The sequence below is a fragment of the Varroa jacobsoni genome, unplaced genomic scaffold (genome assembly GCF_002532875.2).
Source record: "Varroa jacobsoni isolate VJ856 unplaced genomic scaffold, vjacob_1.0 contig01295, whole genome shotgun sequence".
Lineage (NCBI taxonomy): Eukaryota > Metazoa > Arthropoda > Arachnida > Mesostigmata > Varroidae > Varroa > Varroa jacobsoni.
Window position 1 is genome coordinate 24,687 of NW_019214615.1, and position 23,466 is coordinate 48,152.

Consider the following 23,466-nt stretch of genomic DNA (forward strand, 5'->3'; position numbering starts at 1 on the left):
AGCGGTCGACAACTGCGTTGGCGCCTATAATCTGTTTGTAAACAAATACACGTGACTCTGAATAATAATCAGAGTAACGACGATTTCTGCATTTACATAACATATATTGTTATAACTCTTATATAAGAAACGTTCCAGTTTAGTGAACAAAACCATCGAGCGGCAAAGTCTAGGTATCTCAATTGCAAAGATCAAATTTAAAAGGGAAATGTCAGAGAGGGCGCGCGAGAATGTGCTCGAATCTGATAGAATTAAAAGGTGAGTTGTGTTAATTCTGGTGAAATCACACTTCCCACAGATCATAAACTAAAGCCTACTTCATAGCACTTGATAATGATTTAGTCGACCAAAAACAGAATATGTGAACGATTGTTTTTTTTGGTTAGCCTGAGATACAGTTTGTGTGTGACACAAGTGTATAAACTCGTTACCTGTATTAGAAAAGACCATCTACAAAATCCCTATTCTTTAAAGGTGCTGCCATCAAGTTTAAAAAATCTGTGGACATCGCATAGCAAACTTGCAGTGCGGATACTAAAATTAAGAATAATAATTTCTATGGTCGCTCTCTTTCGTATTGTTCGTTCACTAATTGACGTTACTATATTCCATGGCTATATACTATTCAGCTTTGTTTCAACGAAAAAATCTTGTTTAGGTTAATGAATTGAACGATTCCCATAATTTGAATTGTCAATGCCACGAACAGCATTCGTTCTTAATTGTTGTATTGTCGCGTTCCTTGCATGAGAGAGTAACGCAGTCTATAATATAATAGTTTAATTGAAATGGCGTCTACTAAGTTCTGCTTGTTTCGTTAATGTCTTCATTCATTTTTGGTAAAATCAGTCGAAGAATACTTCTGCGTAGCCTTGCCGATAGAAATAACTATTCTTTGTTATGCATACTGTTTGACATAATCTTCCACTTCACAGATAGCAGCATGTACTATAATATTTTTCTTATCAATCAGCTTATCAATGGCACCTAAAGCTTAGGTTATTTACTAATGTCTTTTTTCTGTACGACACTCACGTGTGTAGCGAACTCAAGTTTGTGACCAGCGATGAGGAAGAAGCAGAGAGGATCCTTGAGCTGTGGCCTTCCGAATGGCCGCTAGCAGCTGAAAAATCTAAAACCTTGATTACGATGTAAGAACCCGTTGACTACCTTGCATCTGCAAAAATCATATATATATATACGTAGAGGCAAAATACATGTTTGTAAGCTGCATCTAAATAAGCAAATAGCTGGATTTTTTCATTTTCCACAAGCATGTGTATTTAATAAACAATCTTCTTGATTCGTACAGTTCATATAGTATATGACGTCGGAGGGGCTTGAAGCACCGGCTTGTGGTCTCCTTCAACCAGAGGCTTAACAAGCCATATATGCTCATTTAAAGTAACTGCTATTACGTCTGATTACGGTTTCAATCCAGGAGCTAAGAAAATTTCAAGATCATAAGAAACGTCATTGTGTGCTACCTTCGTGCGCTATTTTAAGTTCTTTCAATGTAGTTATTTGCGGATCTTACGTTTTCTTCACGAAAACTATCCTAATTGCATGTAAACTATCCTAGGCTGTCGATTTCGCTCAATAAAAGAAGTTCACAGTTTTCATGACGTTAGCCGACGTGAAGACTAAGCTGATAGCTCATTTGCTCATATAGCGAATCTAAACGCGCTACTTCTGCCATCATAGGATAGCAGTGGAACACATACTGAATAAAATGTATTTCAGTTTGTGTTTTAGAGTATGTTAAAGGTTCTCTGGTATATTTATCCATTGTCGGTCGAAGTTTTTTTTAAAAAACACTTTTTTTACTTCGCAGCGATCCTGTAGAGAAACGACTTTTTTTTCTACCGTGCAAGTAGAAGAAAAAGAGTATACATATTATTTATGTGTACACTCAAGACGTTTGCAATGGCTTTTCACTGAGTTTGTAGAATATACATTCATGCCTTTAACATTTATTTGAATGCATGCGGTCTACTTAGGCAGTACAGCAATTAACAAAATCATCTAAAGTGACTAAGCAGAAGTTGCCATTTAGATCCATCCACTTCTTCTGGCTTCCGAAGTATTGTTTTGTATATTTAATTGAGATCTTCAGCTCTAGACTGCTAAAATCGTTTTAAATAACATTACGATACGCTTCTGATTTATTTACGGTAAAACAGTCTAATAAACGAGCGCACCCAACTCTGAAACTAAACGCATAAATAAAATATACAGGTAGTAGATTTAAAATGGCCGAAATTTTTGCAATCCAAATAGGTGCGAATAGGTACGCTAATAGATATTTGCGTGCAAGAAAAGATGACACGAAGCTTCGAGCTGTCGTCCGTACTGTTTCATTAACTAGGTGCTGGAAATAATGCGGGAACGACACACAATTACACATGAAAAAGAATGCACTAACCACGTGGCTTCAACTTACGCAGGATCTAATTTTCATTTCAAACTACGTGCTAAAAAGCCATTGTTACTTCACCACCTAGCAATTATTTTACGAGAACTTACATGTTAGTCTTTTAGCAATGAGGCATTGGTGCAACGCTCTGTGACCGTATACGCAGTTTGTAATAAGCGCGTTCTGAAGGTCGCTAGGTTTAACAGCCTTCCCACTTTAGTACCCAGACCACTCTTTCATAGATTCCTTTCTTCGGGTTGTTGTCAAAAACAAAGTTTTTGCTCAATGGTCGTAATCGATCGCTAAGATGAAGAATTAACGAAGTACAAATCCATATCAATGCAATTTTTTAAACAAGTAGCCTTTTCTCGAACGTACAACCCCCAAGACTGCATCTCTTTTTTTTATCTTTTACATTTTTACGTGTGCATAGCGAATGCCATATTTATCTGGACCGCTTCTTTAGCTGTAAATCTGTTTTTTCTAGCGCAAGCCTACTTTTGATTCCTTTTATATTGCCAGAATGGTTATGTGATTTTGGACAAACTTTGACAGGCTGTTCACCGTAGCGGCATGCGTGTATCCGCTCTTCTTAGGGAAAAACCTGTTCTTCAAAGACAAAGCAATAACGTTATCATGGCAGGATAGTGTTCGTTATTTTTGCAGTTAGGGCGAAGATCCAAATTCTCTCCAGTCTTTTGAAGTGAGTAGCCCAGATCAGTCCCAACAATAGCTTGTACTTCTGAATCCTTAAATTTTTAGGATTTCCTGTCTGCTGTCAAATCAAAAGTTCATTCTACTGGATTTTCTGCGTCGTACGTATTCAAACGACACTATAGCTGGATTTTACCAATAGTGCTTGACTTACGGTTACAACAAGTACGTTAAATTTCAGACTAAATTTTTTTTGAAAATGAATAGTGAGTGGCTTTTGACTGTAATTTTACTTAACGGTTATATTACGTAAACATAGCCATGCAAAAAACTTCACTGCGATATCTGCTTTTATCTTCCTATAGTCTTAGATCGATTATCCCATACATGTTTGCAATTTTCTTCGTTTAATAAACGGAGTGCACGAAGCATTGATTCATGGGCACGGCTAGGGTATGGATTATAATGCATAGTGCATAGTTCTTGACACATTTAAAAATACGGGTTTTGCAAACAAAAGCGATAAGGTTAATAAACCTACTGATATTAAAATAATTTATAATTAATAACTGTACTATTACATTCTCACACTGATGTGTTTCAGGATATCGACGGGTTCGTTAAGCGAGATTCAAGAGCGGATTATCTCATTCCTTGACAAACTCAAAGAAGCTGGCCTTCCCCGATCTCAGAACGTATCTATCGATCGAACCAAGAAGAACGCAGGCGACGACACGAGTGATCAAGACGAAGTCAATGATGATAGCAGGTAGATCCGGACATGATCTTGCACCCTTTGAGATAGCATCAAGTATATGTACTGATATTTAATAGTAATTATACTCACTATGCTCACGTGAAGCTAAACTCAAAGTTTAACGTATGTACTGCATGGAATGCCCGTGATTTTATATATTTACCTATAGAAATGAATATTGTATTTCATAAACTGAAGTTTTCCACCCATATATGATTCGCTTTCGTTCCATATAGGCGCATACGAATAAATGATTCATACAATTAAATAAATGAGACTGGTGTAAACTTTGGGATTTTAATCAACATAATAACAAATTATTTCATGGACGGTCGCGGTCTTTTTGTTTTCGCACAAATGCGGTCATTTATCTGCAGGAATTTTTGACAACCCAATATCTTAAAATACTCTTTTACATTTTCTTTTTTTTGTTTTGTAAACATCATTGACAAAATTAAGTAATTCACATGAAGGCTTTGGTGTCAGGCTTGGAACGCGAAAACCCATCTTAGGCGTGTCAACGTGAATGTCTGCATGAATGCTGTTTCGTCTGTTTGAAAGCCACTGATTAGCTTTGTTCTGTACTTGGCTTCATGTACTGATCAAATTAATAATTACAGGAATTATAAAATTGAGCGAGAAAAATAAACAATATTTTTTTCAGCGGCTCTTGGTAATAGTTTTAATGAACTCAAGCTCAAGTGAAAGAGCAGACAACATTTATAATGATAAAAATTAGATAAATCGGTGCAGAGCTCACAATGTATTATATAATATCACTATTTATTATATACATTATTATGGGCTGATTATACCTAAAATAGTTCTCTAGTCTAGAGAAATCACCCGAAGTAACTTCATTACTAGTTACTTATATTTGTTTGTCAACGCTTCATAGAGATAGCTTCTTTTAGTCGTTCAAACCTGTTTGACAAATAAAATTTACAAATAAATTTTGATTAACAACTGGCTAACGTTAGATGATCAATAATCAAACCTTTAGTTTTGCTCAGCCTCATCGACAGCGAGATGTCGAATTCGAATGCATATTTAGGCAGAGTTGTTCTAACATTTGGAGACCTTTAACCATTGTCTTCCTCACGTAGTATGCAAACGTAAATAACTGTTTGAAGCAAAGTTACACACCGATCAAACGACAAATATTCCAAAATAGAACAGTAATCGTAGTACGTGCAACATTAGAAAGACGAAACGGCTCGGAGCAGGTAGAGGTGCGTGACTTGAGTACCTTGAAGGCTGGAAAAAAGTTTTGAGAACTAGAAGGGCAGACTATCATAAACTACAAGCGAACGGCTGTTTTCGCTTGAATTGCTTGATGGAATGGGTGGTGGAGGAGCGGCATTTGATGGCAGTTGAGGTTGACGACGCGCTAATGCTGCCTGAGAACAAAATAACAATTACCATTCATAAACACATCCATAACGTTAATAATAAATGCAACAAAAGGGACACAATTTATAACAATTAGGAAAGCGAATTAATTAACAGCAAGTTGGATTACCATTTATAAAACTTGAATTAAGAGTTCTTCTTAAAAGAATGAGATCTTAAAAGTTTACATAAACTTTTATATATATATATACTTTTTTTTATTTTATTTATTTTAACTTTTATATAAATATATACTGGGACAGACCTTAGCGGCCTGTTTATCGTAACGAGAATGCGCTTATCCGCTACTCCTGATACCAGGTGATATTAAGATCTTAAAATAATGCTTTAAAGGAAAAGCCCGGAATCGACGATCTTCGTTATTACTAATTCCCATGCAGCTTCTAAAAATATAAATAATATAAAGAAATAAAATTAAAGGATAAAAGTGGCCCAACAATCATTTTTGATACACTTAGATCCCCGCTACAGAAATTGTCGTTTTATAAAGGGGAATATTAATTATCGACTGACTTGTTCAAATGAACTCTAAGAGTTGAATTTTCTGCGTCTTTTTGATTTTTTGAATTTCTTGGCCTCTGTATTTTTGGGATTCTTGGCCTGCTGTCAGCCAAAAAATTAATTCAATTACAAATTCTTTCAAAAAAATTAACTACAGTCATATGAATATCGAGAATTTTAGTTCAGAATCCACTCAAAAATAAAAGCTCGTATATCCCATACACTAAATGTGAAACACCAAAAAACACGGCTTCATCTTGTCTGACAGCGTGCAACTCGCAGCCATATAGACAGGTTTCTACACAGAAAATTTATGGATGACAAAACCTGGTGTTTCTATATAAATATGGAGTAGAGAGCTCTAAGTGATACGCTTGTGAGCACAGGATTCAATCTTAATTCTGCACATCGCAAGGTTCGTTAAAGCCACTCTACAAGTGCCTTAATGGTAGCTTCTTTTCCATCCGCCATACTATATATTTGGCGCCAGACTGCCACCTTTTCTTATCGCTGGTAAATAAAATTCGTAACAGTATAACAGTGAAGATAATCTCAACAACTGACCGAGCGAGTTTTTAAACACGAGAATTAGTCATTTTTGGTGAGAAGAAAAGCAAATTGGTTAAAATATAGGAGAAGTCGTGAGGAATAACCGCGAATACTAAGTCGACTTTTTTCCTACCTGTTATTAGGTTGATACGATACTTTTCTTTGTTAGGTGAAAAACTTAGTAAAAAAAAATCTTAGTAAATAGGTTAATAAGTATTCAGCATACAATGGTCCGATTTAGCATAATATGGGTGAAGTATAACTTGTAACGTTAAGCAAATTGAATTCATTGAAAAGTTTAATTGTGGATAAATGTGTAAAGAAATATATACTAACTTACCTTGAAGGTAAGGCCGAGAACAAAGTTTCCATCAAGAGCTTGAATGACTTTCTCCGCAGCCTCATAATTCTCGAATGTAACGAATGCACAGCTTTTGTTTTCCTCGACCGAAATGTGTGCGATCGAACCCCCATGCGACGCGCATGCCTTTCGCGCTAACGTCTCAGTCATGCCTGCAAGTTTATGACAAACTAGTGATTGTTCTATGAGAGAATTAAAACTATATGGTTTAAATTTAATTAAAACTATATTGTTTAAATTTAACTAAAACCATATAATTTAACATTATTAAAGCTACATGATTTAATCAAATTAATCTTTGATGCTGTAACGTTTACTCATAGCACCTATCCGAATTTTATTCAAACAACTACTTCCTTATTTTTATGTCAACTTTTACTCTTACCCTGAGCATGGAGGTAGACTGTGTTTCCCTTTCGAGGTGCCGATGGAGTGGCCGCTGGTGCATCTGGATTGAATTCCTTTTCTGCCAGAAGGGCTGGATCATCTTGATCCAGGGCGCCAACTTTCGAATTCGGGCCCCTTGAATCGCCTCCTTTTGATCCTGGTTCTGAGAAAGGCTGATAGCTGCAAAAATAGAACAAGTACATTATGAGCATCTTTATCGGAACGAACTCCAGCTTTTTCTGTAACCGAACTCAAACCGAACGAAAATGTTAAGCGTAGATCAAGATAATCTAACTTTTATTCTACTAAAAAGTTCAATAATGTTTACTACATACCCCACTTCCGATCCAATAATATTTCTTTTGCGACCAGCTCCTTTACTCCTTTTGAAAACGGTCTTTTCGGCAGGTTCGGATTTAATTGGCTTAATAGCACCTGACTTTAGTAGCTTCTTAGCAAGCTCCTTTGTGTCCGGCTTGGCGATTCCTACAAAACCGAATTAATAGTGAGTGCTGAAGAACGCGAATGAAGTTTTCACACAGTTATTTAACGAGCTTATCTGCTGTATATTTTTCAGTTCAATATATTATTTCTAATGCAACTCCGTTATAAATAACAGAATTATTATGAATTGAAAATTACGTTGCAGATCTTGAAAAAAGACTTCAAACCTTCTTGAGATTTTCGTTTGTTGGCAGCAATCGAGGCGAGTATTTTGTCAGCTTGTTCCTTTTGCTCTTGTTCCTTACTTGGCTGTGGCTTCAACTAAATCAGAAAATACTTTCTTGTAAAGTTTTACCATTATAAAAGTTATGACCGAATAAACTTGCTTAATAAGCCAAGTACAGCTTTCTAAATAGATGTTAAACTATACACCACGGTATATATCCAGTGGTGCATTAACAAATATCATTAGTCTTATACAAGTAAAAAGACGTGTATTTCATCGTGCAGTTACCCTTTACAATCCATATATTTTTTCACTTACGAAATATTTTCTATTAAATCAAATATTCTTATCGTTAATACCTTATTCGAAGCAAATATATCCACTTATAATAAAGTCGTAAGTTACATTAGTGAAGTTTTTTTTATCACAAGGAACGCCCAAATAAGCCCACTCACTATTTTGAAGGCTTTCGTACTTAATGAATATACTTGTGCTGCGTTAAACGTTTTTGGATAGCTACTTGTACGGTAGTCCTTGTACCTGTTTCCTTTTGCGTTTAAGCTTGGCGTATTTGCTTTTAAGAGCTTGTTCTTCTTCGGTGAGTTGCGTAGGAAAATGTATAAAGCCCATTGCCGAAAACAATGCTAAGGTGACTTGAACTTCAAGGAAACTTGCTGGCTTACAACGCGAATTTCGTTATATATTATTGATCATTATTAATCTGAAACATAACAGAGTTCTTAACACCTGTCAACTCATTTGGGAGCCTCACTCTCAAGTAGTCTGATTGTTTACATTGTATGATACGGTTGCTAGCGATGAGAGGGCGTGTATAAGATTCTGTATCAAAAAAAGATACTAGACATCTAGTGCTGTTGTTATTTCGACAGAAATACATATAGATTCATAAGAAAATCAAATAGGATTGACATAGTGCTTAAATTTCCTAAAATCATTGTACCAACTAATACCGATTTGAAGTTTACCTGTATTTTGAATCGAGTCGCCATTTACCGCGGATGCACCGTTCTCTCGAAACGTGGAGCAAATCTGTTAGTGATTTGCTGTTGCGTCAGGAGATCTGATAACCCAGGTGCTTATGTAGGAAATCTAGGTTTAACAAATTACAAAAGGTCTTTAGAGGTTTTTCTGTGAAACAGGCTGTGTGTTTCTCTAAGATTGATTCAAGTCAAGTAACAAAAATGCCGACGGTCGGTGTAAACGCCGAGCTACTCTTTACGGCATTAGGCCGGCGTTATAGTGAAAAAGAGTTTGCAGATCTTTGCTTCGACTACGGGCTCGAACTAGATGAGGTAACCTCTGCGAAGAGATTATTGGCCAAGGAGAGGGGTGAAGCTGCCGCTGGAGATGTAGATGTCTCGGACGATACCATATATAAAATTGACGTCCCGGCCAACCGATATGACTTGTTGTGCCTTGAGGGATTGGTAAGATCTCTGTTAATTTTCCAAGGTAAGATTTGCATACCTCGATATGAGCTGATCACCCTTGCTGCTCCGCTCGATGTTGTGATCACAGAGAATACGAAGCTAATTCGTCCATTCTTCATCGGTGCCGTCCTTCGAAATATTACATTTACGAAGGGGGTTTACGACTCTTTCATCGATTTACAGGACAAGTTACACCATAATATTGGACGCAAAAGACAACTGGTTTCTATCGGAACGCATGACCTAGACACAATTCAAGCTCCATTGAGGTACGACGCCTTACCTCCTAACCAGATTAAATTTATTCCTCTGAATCAGACAAAAGAATATACAGGCGATCAACTTTTGGATCTTTATAGCAAGGATTCTCACCTTCGTTTTTATTTACCAATCATTCAAGATTCCCCGGTGTTTCCCGTCGTTATGGATGCAAATGGTGTTGTTTGTTCTATGCCGCCGATTATCAACTCACAACATACGAAGATTACGTTGAATACAAAGAACGTGTTTATTGACATAACGGCATTAGATGAACATAAAGCTTCCATCGTACTCGACACACTTGTCACAATGTTCTCTGAGTATTGTGACGACCAGTACAAAATTGAACAAGTTAACTGCATTCGACCTGACGGTTCAAGTTCCCTATATCCTAAACTGCCATATCGGGAGTTACTGTTATGCCCTCAGCGTGTTAACCGAATGCTAGGAACGAAATTAGAAACGAAGCAAATTGCGGATTTGTTATCGACCATGTCTTTACAAACCAAGGTTACCAAAAAGAAAGGCAACTTAAGAGTAACTATTCCTCCGACTCGTCATGACATAATTCATCCTGTCGATCTGATTGAGGATGTTGGTATAGCATATGGGTACAACAACATCGAACGACGAATGCCCCCTACATCAACTATAGCCGGACAGCTTCCTGTCAATAAATTATCCGATCAGTTACGAGAAAATCTCGCTCAGAGTGGGTACACAGAAGCATTAACATTTTCACTTTGTGCCCGTGACGACATTTCTGTTAAGATTTTGCATCCTGTTGGGTGTACGGAGGCGGTTCACGTTTCTAATCCGAAGACCTATGAATTCCAGGTTGTCCGTACACAGTTGTTACCTGGTCTACTGAAAACACTGAACTGCAATAAGAAGCTGCCTTTGCCACTTCGGTTATTTGAAATATCCGATGTCGTCAAAAAGTCTACGGAAGCTGATGTGGGAGCTAAGAATCAGCGCAACCTTTGTGCTGTCAACTATGGCAAAACGTCTGGATTTGAACTAATACATGGTCTCCTCGATAGGATTATGTGCCTGTTAAGTGTGCCACATGTGTCGCAACAGACTAAACGAAAAATGATCTACGAAATTAAACCTGCCAACGACAGCATGTTCCTTCCGGGTCGTTGTGCCCAGGTCTTTGTCAACGGCGAATCGGTGGGCTTCTTGGGCGTTCTGCACCCGATTGTGCTGGCTAACTTTGACTTGGCGTTGCCCGTTGCTGCACTAGAAATTTCCATTGAAACTTTCGTTTAGAATGATTGCTCTTCATCTGAATATTCATGGTAGATGTTAGGTAGGCCAACCATGTGTAGTAGCCAAATATGTTTTGCAGAATATTACGCGGGTTGTAGGGCGTTCGATTAAGTGAGCATCGGTAATAATGAATATTGTGCATAGGGTCTGGGGTTAACTTATATGTAATGTTAATGATTGCACAGAATTTGTGATGTGCCTCAGTGCTCGAACAAATAAAAAGCGGAGTGCCTGGCATTTTGTCCCTGACGCTGGTTTTGGTCTTTTGTGATTGGTGGTTTTCGTATTCGATGTTGTGGGCGTGAAAAAACTGTACACGTGTTATTGAGTCTGCTCCTGTCGTTTGAAAAATATCAGTACATAAGTTACGTATATAGCTAAGTTTCGATGTTGCGGAGAAGGTAATAGCTAAAAATTTGAAAAATATTAGAAAGCTAATTGAAATGAAAAGAGCAGTCTCCGTGGCAGTCTGACCTTTACGAATATATAAAAGAAATACACGTTTCTGGCGGTACATCGATGTACTAAAACTGTAAAAATTTAGTAAAACGATACACTATAAACATTCAACTCTCGCATTGATTGAAAACTTAATGGAGGATAATGTGATTAACAAGTATAAGGAAACGCACACTTCTAATTTACTTTTTCCGAATATGTTATAGGACTATATATATCTGATGAGCTTAACTTCATGCAGAATATCTATTGCTCGTTTCTAAAAATCATACGTGATTATTCTATTGGTACACGCGTATACTTTCGAGTTTATAAGAATTCGAAACGCTGTTACCATTATCAAGGCCGAACCTGTATCTCCTGAAGATTGTGAACTCGCTCAAGCCATGGAGGTAATGAATGGAAACGTTGTCGGGAATTACTGATACTAAAACATGTCAGTTAACTATAAAGCTAAACTAAAGGCCAAATGTGACGAACTGATATTCTTTTACGTGATTGGGTGGAGGCCGTTAAGTTTCATTTGAAGTAACTGTTCTTTTTGTCAAATTTAATTTCGAAGCAAACTGCTCTATTAGAATGGGCTATGGAAATTACGAACTAAAGATTTTCGTAAGGGCAATGATGTGGCAAATAAATCCTATTTGCCGTATCAGTGAAAGCTAATGTGCGGGTTCAGCAGCATCAGAAATTTCAACATAGTTGAATGCAAAAGTAAGTCGATATTGTATATCGATACATTTATTGAGCTCCTTGCTTGGAAAGAGATGTTCCAGAAATCCATATAGGGTCTCTTTGCTTTTTGTTTATTCGTGACTGATACTTGTTTCAAAATGTTTAACAGTGCGCACTAGTGAATCTATCGAAAGAAGTAACATATTGCATCAGATCTTCTAGGGCTTACAGAATGTAAATAGCAGTTCACCTTACAGAGTCGGCTGTGCCCAATAGAACGGTAAATCTTGATAGGCAGGATACGTCACGCTAATTAGTACTCGACGCCTTCATGTCGGCTACGGAAGACAATAACGCCCCGCCGAAGGGTCCACAGTGTCGCGTTCTCATCCAACAGTGCGTGCAAGCAGAGCTGCATATAGATGATGCCAATTTGGTGCGTGCATCGTCAATACATTTGCTGTTGTAGTGTAAGAACAAAATTCTGTGTGTATGGCAAATACTTATTTCAGGAGACTACAAAACAAAGTATTTACTTACCCCTCAGTCTTTTTGTAATAGATGTATAGTATTTCCACATAAGCCGTTACGCTACAAAGATACGTCTCATGTATGATCGATTTAACTCTGTCATAATGTACAGAATAGAACGGTAGCAAATGTTTTTTATTATCTTACTACTCATAACTTCACACTTCGTTTTTAGTTGTCTTGAAGTAATATAAGATTTTAAAATTGAAAAGCTAAAAAATACAGAAATATCTAGGTATCACTTTCTTGAAGATTTCGGGAGCTTTTGAAAATATATGTAAATATTTAATTATTACAATCAAACAGACAAATGATGCAACATGAATGCCTATAGGATATTCGATGAAGAACAAGGAGACTCGAGCAACTTTAAGGACTAATTTTCTGATTCGTGGCTAATATGATATCATATAGAGTAATAACGTTTTTTTTACTAATTATGACTGGATATCTATTGGTGATTTAGTAATCGTAGTAGATATAAATTATTATGTTCAGAACATTTTAATTCGATACGCGAGAAATAATTTTTGAAATTACTTACTTACCTTCGCAGGTTTTATGAGTTCAAATCTTTACTGCTGTACTGCACAGTTAAACGATTTTGATTCTTTAGTTATCTAAGTAGCTGTATTCTAATCCTACTTTCTAGTAAGATAAGTTTTTAGAGCCTAAAAATCAGGGCATTTTCTCAAGCGTCAAAGGGTTAATCTTTCTGTCATTTTGAGGCATCATCACTTTTCTGACATGGCTTGTGTGCCGTACTGCTTTGTTAGTAATACAGTAACTGTATTTTTGTAATTCAGCATCAGACGCCACGGCTTCAAATTTCTGATACTGAAATATTTTTTTCATGCTTACTGCTGAGCATGCTAGTCATTAGTAAAAAAAAGACTGCACCGCGTTGCAACAGGCGTAGTATCATAAGATTAACATGGCCGTCAAGAAAATTACCACAAGTTAAGAATGAAATTTATGTGTGTTTTAGGTTTATCCTAAGGAACTGTGCCTTTTTTTTTGACTTAGCATTTCGTTGCTACAGCAGACTTTTTTGTTTATTTTATTAAACTATTTTAAGTTAATTTTGTATGTCTCCTTGTTGCTAATTGCATTGAAAACTTGCAATTGTTAAGCACGAACAAAATATGCATCTGCCAGTCAATTTCTCCACAAAAACTGCATTCCACTATGTGATTACAGGCTAACAGGCCTTTGATTTATAGTAACCTTAATTGCTTAAGCAATATGATATTTTTGTTTAGCTATACATAAATACTGCGTTTTGCAGTTTATATGCCGTGTATAATCTACACATGAAATAAAATTTTCATGTCTGTTATGTTGATAATTAGGTGAAAATTGATCGTGGCATTGTCGTCTTTGTATCGTTCTTCGCTGGTGCTACCGAGGATGTAGTGCGAAGGGCTGCACAGAGTATTCTTAAAATAAAACTCTCGGAAAACCACGACGGTGAGCTCAATGCAGACATAAAAACACATCAACATTTAGCACATGCCTTGACGGATGGGTTTTGAGCGATTTTAAAATCGTCTATAGATCTTTCACAAAAAAATCAGAGCTGAATTAGATGGTTACTGCTAATCCACGTTAAATTGAGGCATGGACACACTTCATTTTACACTGAGAATCGCCGATCTAAAGCAATGCCGAATAGCTTATTGCCGTAAAATATTTTTCGAAAAAATACGAAACGTTTAAGCTAACCTATGCGTGCTCTCCCTATTTACTGAGACAAGCAGTAACACTGCTAGATTGTTTAAGCAATGTATTATATGTTTACTATTAAACAACTTTAAGACTGTTTGCACATGTATAGCGGTTGTCGTGGATATTTTTTTCGAGTTTTGGAAGTTAGCTTAAATATAAAAAAATAACCTATTTGGCGTTAAGCTAGCGTTCCGTCATATAAAGCCCACCCTGTATTTAAAGCGTGAGCAAAGTTCGGCGGTTTAACCCGCTGTGTTAATACACGAGAAGAAAACGACTTTCGGTAATACTAATATTCTAGTGTGTACTTACTTCAAAGAGTAGTTTACAACTTGAGGATAATGGATAGTTGCATATACATCCATAATCATACATGGTTTATAATGCGAGCTAAGTCCAATCTGCACTTTCGTGCTTCTCATAACAGGTAAACTAATATCTGTGTTGGATCTTCCGGGCAGCGTCTTGTTAATCCCTCAAGCCTGCCTTGGAGGGAAGCGGAAGAACAATGCGGTGCAGTATCACCAGTTAATAGAAAAAAATAAAGGAGAGGTTCTTTTTAAGGTGAACAAATATTTTAGGTTTTCTTCTCATTTTTTGCACGACAGCATAAAAGATCAGGTTGTGCCTTGAGTCTTAATCAGCTTGCATGCATGTTCATATAAAGGCGCTGTCCTTCTCATCAGCCTGATGTGTCCTACTAAATATCGTAAGTGCACTACAGTCTCAATCATCAAAGCCGATTAGATGCACTTACTTATTGTGTCACTCAGCAACTTCTAAATACGATACACTTTTTCAATAACTCTTGGCAACTCAAGATTTTTGTCATATACGGAGCTGAGTTTTTAGTTAATAGTTTGATTCCTGCATATATGTAAATATTACAGATTATGGAATCAGAGCTCCAAAAACACCTTTCGTCTTGCCCGAAAGTCACGGCAGTGGCAGGTGAATAATTTCCTATGTGCATGTACCAGCAGATGTACGATTTTGGGGCTAACTTGGATCTTCAAGAGAACCCTTTGCCGTCATAATCAGTTTTAGTATTAAATGAATAGTAGTAAACGTATGATGAAATAACCTTATATATGTCAATCATATTATGTATCTACTATTATTTCCATATATGCAGCATCATTTGTTTTCGCTGCACTAATATTTTTGTTGCCCTTAAAATAACTACATCATCATAACATTGTTGAAGTGACGTACTGTTGATATGAGCATTTTCATTTCTACAGGTAGGATATGGCCGGGCAATCGGATATTTGTTATAATTATTGTTTGACTGTCGTTTTCTACGTCCAATATATTGTAAGTCCGTACTACGTAGATATGTAGCTGAGTGGTTATCGCTGGTTTTTGAGTGATGTAAAGTGAGGTTTTCTTAGTGGTCGACGATATATATACATAATGCTTTTTTCGGCTCTATTTATGAATCTTCTATTAATAGGGCATGTGTATTTCAGATGAGACGTCGAGGCCATGTGTTCGTAGTGGAACGTATGGCAATCGACAAGTTCTCAAAATGGATTCATCGATGGGACCTTTCTCGCACGTTATTGATTTTTGAGCTGCTTTAAAAATCACAGGAAAGAGGTGATAATTAAATAAAAGTTTGCTCAATTGACAGAAATCCCGACTGCATTGGGCATTCATTTATTTCAGAAAGAAAAAACAATACTGAATGAGGTAGGCGTACTTTCATTAAGAAATACTGTCATATGACTCATAAACATGTAGAAGAATGTAGAAAGTTAATTTGCAGGGACAATTTATAGAATTGTCAATACAAGTTGGTAGACAAATTGTTTTGATTAGCTCAAATGTGTATTACATTGGTATGAATTGATGCGATTAGCACCTACATTCAATGTAAAGTTTGAAAATAGCATGTATGATACCAATCATTGCATTAAAATCTTTATTTAAAGTTTTTTAGATTTTTTCGATGTTGACTTGTATATTTTTTTTATTTTATAGTATTCTCGAAAATCCATTAACCTATTCTGCGAAACGGGCAAACCGAGAATTCCAAAAGTTGGGTTTAAAATGTAGTTCAAGTGAAAAAAGTCTACATCCTACATATGAATACGAAGCCAGCTTTCGAGTAAACCAATGTAGATTTAGAGCCATACATATAGGCTGAAAGTTTCTCCGTGCAGAGCCTTAAAGGTGGAATGCTCCTTTTCAGTGTTGAAGTATGTTTATTTTAGCTTGTGGACGTTTCCCTGGAAGTAAGCACTTGATATTACCTAACCAAATTACTCATTGTTACAAAAATACAGCATTGTCATAAAAATGCTTGTCTGAGAAATCCTTCATTTCGTAGCATTAAATCAAACTGAATACGCTTTCAAGATACCCTGAAGCAGCCAATACTTGTGGAAAAAATTGTAACATCATGTTATGATCATATGAACTAGAGCTAAGTTTAAAGTAGCATGGGCAATGGTTAAGGGTGACGCAAATATTGAAAACATCGCGCCACACAGTGGAGCATACTTCAGTAATGAGATATTTTCTCCTATATGACATAGTATTTCGCTATTTCGAGTACTGTTATTTTTATCCTGCTTTTATACTGTATTATTGACGCACTGAATAATTGCAGTTAATAGATCATTGAAGACTGATGCGTGGATCGGTGTAACGCTTCTGATGACTGGGAGTGCAAAGGCAGATTATGACACTCGATTGTGCGTATTTCAAATATTAACTGGTTCCCAAAAAGGCATTATACATTTATAACATAAATATATGCTCTGTGTACTATGATTCACAAAGTCAAAGTGGAGCGCGTTTTACTGCACAAGAATACTACGATGAGACTATCGATATTATACTTGAGCTATGAAAAACGACTTTTGAGACCCAGATTTAATTTATTACAGTCAAGTCCATATAAAATCCACATAAAGTGCAAAACCAATATAATTTAGTTTTACAGAATTTCGTAAATACCTAGAGACTTGAAATATTTGCCTGTAATAATGTCGCGAAATTCAAGCCTACTCTTCTCGTCTCATATAACAACCGACACTAGTTAAGTTGAATATTTAGTAGAACTTTTCACGATTTTATGGCACCATCTATTCTAGTTTGGGTTTTAATCTGACAAACTTCAAAGAAAATATTGTTCGTTCGTTTGTTGTACGAAAAACTACAGACCTTATTTAATATCCTAAAAAAAGCATCTCTTGATTTTGATTAATTGGACATCAGCAACTTATCCCCAATTCTTTTTTATTTCTGGGGCGATATAGGTACCAGACCCAGATCTCAGAACTGAAAATTACAACAGCAGCTAGCCTATATAGTGAGAATCGAATGTTTCGAAGTTTTAACGCAGAGTTGCTCTACTTGCCATCCTTTAGCATATCTCTAGGGTATAGAGCAATTGAACAGACTTTGCACTGCACGCATGACAAGACGAAAATCCGCAAGTCTGTAGGCAAAAAACTTAATAGGTCGAGAGGCACTTTGTGCTAATTTGCTAACGAAACCGGGTAAGCTGAATTTAAGTTGTTTATCGAACCTCGTTAGACCTGTGCCAAAGCTAGATATAACGCCTACAGCTTTAGCTACTGCCTTTGTGAAGGTTATATGGTATCTAGGAAACAGCATGAGAAAATAAGAGTGACTATGTAAGAGTATATGTAAGACTATGTAAGAGTGAGAAGGAGAGAAAGAGCACGGAGGGCTGCTTACATGGGTCACAAATGCGCATCATTTGGGCGGGCGTTCCTTCTCTGGTGGCTTCCGCCTATGGAGGTCCATATATGCAGATTCCATATATATATAACGTCAGGGAAACTGGAGTGGTGGGAAACCAATACTTAACCGACCAAGGTTTCGCCTCTTGTTAGCTCCCACCTGCATCTGGGATGGACTATCGAAGCAGGTCGCTTCACTGTGAGGCGGCATGCTTCAGTGTTCATTGTTCAGCGATAGCTCTCTCCTATGCATCGATGCTTGACTTGCGCTGGTGGTTTTGGTAGCGGGGATAGCGGCAACCATTGCCTTCCGCGTGCTTATCTGCCTCACACTTGCTCCTTCCACACCGCGCCATTTACCGTTTGCTGTATACACTCTATCGTCCTATGTTATTTTACACTTGCTTTCTTTCGTAACTTAAACCTACTCCATACTCAAGCAATACTCACACGAAGCCGCACCGCCACGCATAATAATAAACTTAATATCGTCGCATATATACATACTTTGAATCTTAACGATGGAGAAGGGGCGGGGTGGTAAATCTATCAAGCTATCGTCGTCTACTAAGGATCAACTGTTTCAACATTGATATATTGCCTTATATTGAAACGGAAATATCAAATATATAGGACATTTGTTCGATGCGCGCCACTTTGAAGTTATAAGATACTTCCTTAGTTAGGTGGGTCAGCTAGCTTCAGCTAAAGCATACCTAAAACTTAAAAACAAAGATACTACTATATTGCTAATAACTATATTACTCATTAGCTTGTTTTCAAAATGTTCCCAGTAATTGCTTAAGAATATCCCAAGCGACGAATACCTTGATCTCCTTTTGTACCATTTACTCTTAAAGTTTTGCCTACCATGCAGTAAAGTATGTGTGTTTTTATAAATATCTATAGTATATATAAATGTACGTTTGTATGCTTCGCTTGAAAGAATTGAGAAGTTCCTTAATCCATGTGAAGATTAGCTCAAACCTAACTACGATGAATAATATCGTTCCTTTCCGATATTTTGTAGTCAGTCTTAAGTGTAATATTTCTGATGCATGTAAGTTTGAATAGAATTTGTCCAGTAACGTTCACCATATATATGCTGGATATTGTAGTAGAAATTGAAAGTCAGTGGCATATTTCGAAGCCTGGGTGGCGAATTGCCTCAAAGGAAACAGCTCTATCGCCCTCTTGTTGCTCGGGCGGTGTCCAGCCGGCTCATTTGGCCTGACGACATTGGGCGCTATTTCCGGTTTCCAGTTGTCAAGGGCTTTAAGGGGAGTGAATTCTCCTCGTGAAGAAGTGACGTAAGGCTAGACCTTACAACAGTAACAAAAAGGACAGGCGCACGGGCGCCGAATGGGGTAGGAGAGGGTATGCTGCTGCAGTCTTCCCCACTGTCGGCCTTGAGCATCCTTAGGAGGTTCTCCGCTGCACACTTCTTCCCACAATCCGAACGGGAAAAAAAAACTGAAGCTTCCAACACCGGAACCCCTTCATCGTCCAGATGTCCATCGTATACCGAGTTGTCAGCACCATAATAAAGTGCTAATGGTTCTTCCCGCCAGCGCTTGTTGCTGCTATTGCTGCCAACAGCTTTACCACCACTGCAAAATATCCGCTACGGAGATACCACAATACATCCAGCCACACGCACCGGATGTCAATGGACAGACGCGGAAGGCGTTGTGCGCGACGCTTTTTCCGTCCTGTAGGTTGCGCTTAGCATACAGAATACGGATGATACCGCTTGGTGATCGATGCTCGAAACAGGAATGGACGCTGAGCGACGACGACGATGATTCCAATGGCAAGATAGAAAAGTGTTCCGGCTGCTTGGGGAGAGAGCTGGGGCAGGATCGGAAACGATGCGGTGACGGGGTGGCAGTGTGGCAAAGCAACCTTAAACTCGAATGACCGAGCATTGTGGATACGATGCCCTCTGGAACTGAATGGCTGTGGTTCTTAATGGTTATAAGTAGACGGGGCATGACTGGCCTACTAGTGAAAATGACCATTGCACTCGTGTATCGTTAGTTGGTTTTCAACAGACCAACTATGGTCTACAAAAGAATCACCAAAAGTATGGATCATGCGCTGATGACATGGGTCCTCATCGACAGGCGACCCGTCGTAAAGACACCAGTGTCAACTGCTGTCGCCAATAATACTAATTACGACGAAACGTTATTCAATGTCGAACTTCTATTAATATTTAATTTGATAGCAAATTTTGTTTACCCGTAATGATTTATGATATGTTTCCCGCGTACAAAAGCTATGAGAAGGACGCTTGAATGAGAGGTCATTGAAACTGGTGTTCCTGATTGATATGTATGCTTATCAGAGATTGAACGTGAGGTGTACGCGTCGGTCTGAGGGCTACCAATTTTATTTCCACAGTAAATGCCGTTCAACTGAATTTTTCAAATGTTTGATTCCAGTAAAATTAACTGCCAGGCTAAAGCTTATTGGTTGTTAAACCTTCATCGGCAAAGTTTAATATTGCGGTGTTTCATTTGCTGTTTTACAGTAAAATTGTAGGCAAGTAATAGGTTGAATTAACCTTTACTACTCAAAAGTGAATTGAGTCGTTTGTTCTAGATTGATAAGTATTTAGTTTCAGTGATCTCCCTCGAGGCAAATGCAATTCATTATGCTACGGTTTTTTCTAACCCTCAAAAGCACTTTTCAAATCCGATTGATGAAATAGCCTTTAGCTTGGTCTACAATTTTTCTTTTATTTCTTTTTATGTTTTACCGAAACATTTTTCTTTAGTATTCGGAATAGGAGAAACCTACTGATGCCTAGGCCTGATAAACTAAAGGTGTGGGGCTACACATATATAGGGTGTTTTTATAAAAACTATTGTACGCGTAGTGAGGTGTGGACCGGTGCACTGCTGTAATGAACGATCCAGGATTTGTTATGCCGAAGTTTTGATCCCTTGCGTCAGATAGACTTCTAAAGAACTTATAAGAAACTTTTTGGTAGTACTGTTCAGTGACTGTACAACCGGACAGCACGAGTTTATCATGGATACTTCCTCGACGACCAACTCCGTGAGGAGCAGCTTGGTTTTATACCTAGATTTTTTGACTTCCTTTCTGTCAATGTTCGTTTTTGAAGTAATACTCAGGAGATGACGTCTTGATCTCCCCATGGTAGCCGTCTGGTCACCCGTAATAGCATTTAAGTAAATTTGGCTCTTCCGAAAAAAAAAAAACTTCCGATACAGTTCTTCACAAATGTTCATCTGCTAAACATGCAGCTGCTTTAACACAAAATTGGTGATAAGTTGACTGACGTATAAACAGCCGGACACAATGGTTCGACATGAGCCAATTGAGATCTCGTCTGCTAATTCTCTTATGGTGATACAGCAATTGGCAAGCACAAGTTATTTCACTTTGTCGACATCCTCGTCCGTGATAGTTATCACAGGTCTTCTAAGATGAGGATCGGACCCGATGCGCTCTTGTGCGTCTTCGAAATGCCTAAATCATTTGGTTGGTCTACCTAGGCACTCTGCAACATCCACAGAGCGTCTATGCGGATAATTACATTTTTTACGCTAAACATAATGTTGCTCCACTTGGAAGAACGTGTAATGCTCAACACACTGACTTAATTTCACTATAAAACTCGATTGTGTCAGATTGTTTTTATTGAATTTCGCCTGTGTGTAGCAAAATCTGTGCTCTTGAATGAAATGATTGCTTGTAACAGCAATGAGTGAACTTGATCTTCTGCGCTACAACGAGGAATTATTATATTTAATCTGATAGACGGTGTGAATAGCCTATGAATAAAAATTCAGTTCTCCATTTTACTCTAAGCTAATGTTAGCAATCTCTTGAGCGATGTGGTTCAGGAAATTTTGGTACCGTAACGCAGCACAGAAAAAAAATACCTTAGAAATACATTTTCTTTAAACTAGCACAGTCTGTCTGTGCTTTCAAAGACACCAATTTTTATTGAAGTTTACGGAGAATATTTCAAGACTTTATGAAACGTTTTTAAAGGGGATCGTTATATTCAATGAAGTTTAAGCATCTATAATACGTTTCAGCGTTGCCGTGTTAGAAAACTGAAACGCAACTAACATCGGACAGCTTCCGGCACGTTATGATGTAATTTCTTATGTAAATACTTGTTTTTCTTTGGAAAACTAGTTTGACCATGGAACCTTCCTCTCATCATATTGAGCGACTGGAAAACCCCGCCTACATCCAACAGATTTCGATTACAACGAAGTAACGAGGCTAATATCGCGAACCTGTGTTGCGTAAGTTGCGTGCTCGGATCTGAGAGTGCGCGTTAAACATTTTCACGAAAAAATCGTGAACGCGGTTAAAAAATTATGTTGTATTTCTATAGTGGAAGGAGAATTAGATAAAGCCGGAGCAATACATATAAAAACTTCCATGCCCGACGTTGAAGCTGAAGGTCATTGAAGAAAACAGATGCCCACTCGACAAATCCATGCGTATTCATATGATGATAACGAAGAGTTGCAGCAGATAGCGCGGGTTCACCGTAGATATCCACACGAACACAGAATAGCCACGCTAGTATACAGAAAAGAAAGAAGCCCATAATGAGATTTCATTTTTCAAGTTAATTTCCGAAGGTTGCTAAGATACCGTTTCACTGTTCTTAAGAGTGTCTACTGCACTTGAAGCTACGTATTTTTCCTGCGTTGATCCAGTGTCTCATTTCTGTAGTTATATTTAAAATGCATTATATTGGTAACTACATCAAAGGTTAAATGGGAAAGGATGTTTTAACAATGAAAAAGGATAATGTCGTAAGATCGATCTCACGCAGATTTTTTCGATGCAGCCATGGCTCTTCTAACGCTAGCGAATGGGCCAAAGCCTCTTAGTATTCTCTTAGAGTCACTTTATTAGGTGCAAGTCATATTTTGGTGAACTATCTTATTTTTAGTAACGGAATGATTTTTCTCTATAAATCTAGTTTGGATTTTTTGAATCAAGAGCTGTTGAAGTTCTTGATATCCACTACCAGAATTTCTGCATGTTAATCTGGAAGGACTTTGTAAAAAAACACTTGTAAAAAGATATGTTGTAAAAAAATATATTTTGATTATCGCTTTAAAATAATAAAGCATTTGTGATTTTCGTAAAAGAATATTCTGCCAGTTTTACTTTCCATTTTTTTAACGACAAGTTGAGGTTTAGAATATTTTTGTGTTAGTTTCAAAAGTCGAAATTGAAAGCGCATGTATTACAATGGCGACTCGGTCAGAACTTATAATATATTAGAGTCATGAACGGTAATGGATTTCTCATAAAGTGGAGACTGCACGGTATTATCCAATATTATCAAGTAGAAATGAAGCACCTAAACAATGGGCATGATTACGGCTTGTGGATAATCATTGTTTTCAATAAACAAAAAAATATAGAATAGCTATTCATTGTACAACTGGTAGCGGTCTATAAATATCGGAAAATATGAAGCTCTGAAACTTGCCACTTTTTTCAAAGTATAAGATAAAAGAAACCTAATATTCTAAAATATCCGTATACATTTTTTTTTCTGCTACAAAAACTGCATTTTGCTGCATACTGGTACTACAGAAAAACCTTTATTTCTCCCGAAAAATACAACTCAAGCCCTCTTATATCA

General features: G+C 37.4%; 3 protein-coding genes and 1 long non-coding RNA gene across 9 annotated transcripts; 2 read left to right on the forward strand and 2 right to left on the reverse strand.

Moving 5' to 3' along the window:
- The first annotated feature begins 66 nt into the window (after positions 1-66).
- LOC111271948 (D-aminoacyl-tRNA deacylase 2) lies at positions 67-15,733 on the forward strand. 6 transcript variants are annotated; one of them, XM_022853015.1, is made up of 7 exons: positions 67-258; positions 3,675-3,839; positions 12,087-12,265; positions 13,713-13,830; positions 14,516-14,652; positions 14,979-15,039; positions 15,561-15,733. In XM_022853015.1, exons 3-7 carry the CDS (start codon positions 12,161-12,163, stop codon positions 15,662-15,664), a joined length of 525 nt encoding a protein of 174 aa, XP_022708750.1. In that variant the 5' UTR covers positions 67-258; positions 3,675-3,839; positions 12,087-12,160; the 3' UTR covers positions 15,665-15,733. The 6 variants fall into 6 exon arrangements, with proteins under 6 accessions (XP_022708750.1, XP_022708749.1, XP_086829230.1 ...); XM_086973104.1 differs by lacking the exons at positions 67-258; positions 3,675-3,839 and adding exons at positions 8,693-8,801; positions 15,333-15,405; XM_022853014.2 differs by lacking the exons at positions 67-258; positions 3,675-3,839 and adding an exon at positions 8,692-8,801.
- On the reverse strand, positions 4,111-8,502 carry Nelf-E (negative elongation factor E). Its single transcript, XM_022853006.2, has 6 exons — positions 8,249-8,502; positions 7,710-7,803; positions 7,374-7,524; positions 7,037-7,218; positions 6,631-6,803; positions 4,111-5,227 (listed from the first exon to the last, which is right to left on the reverse strand). Exons 1-6 carry the CDS (start codon positions 8,336-8,338, stop codon positions 5,105-5,107), a joined length of 813 nt encoding a protein of 270 aa, XP_022708741.1. The 5' UTR covers positions 8,339-8,502; the 3' UTR covers positions 4,111-5,104.
- On the forward strand, positions 8,808-10,944 carry beta-PheRS (phenylalanine--tRNA ligase beta subunit). The gene has a single exon (XM_022853005.1). The coding sequence runs from the start codon at positions 8,911-8,913 to the stop codon at positions 10,693-10,695; it is 1,785 nt and encodes a 594-aa protein (XP_022708740.1). The 5' UTR covers positions 8,808-8,910; the 3' UTR covers positions 10,696-10,944.
- A 41-nt stretch (positions 15,734-15,774) lies between the features above and the next one.
- On the reverse strand, positions 15,775-23,194 carry LOC147751918 (uncharacterized). Its single transcript, XR_015315542.1, has 2 exons — positions 17,803-23,194; positions 15,775-16,322 (listed from the first exon to the last, which is right to left on the reverse strand). It is a non-coding gene; the product is annotated as an uncharacterized LOC147751918 (long non-coding RNA).
- Positions 23,195-23,466: the final 272 nt, after the last annotated feature.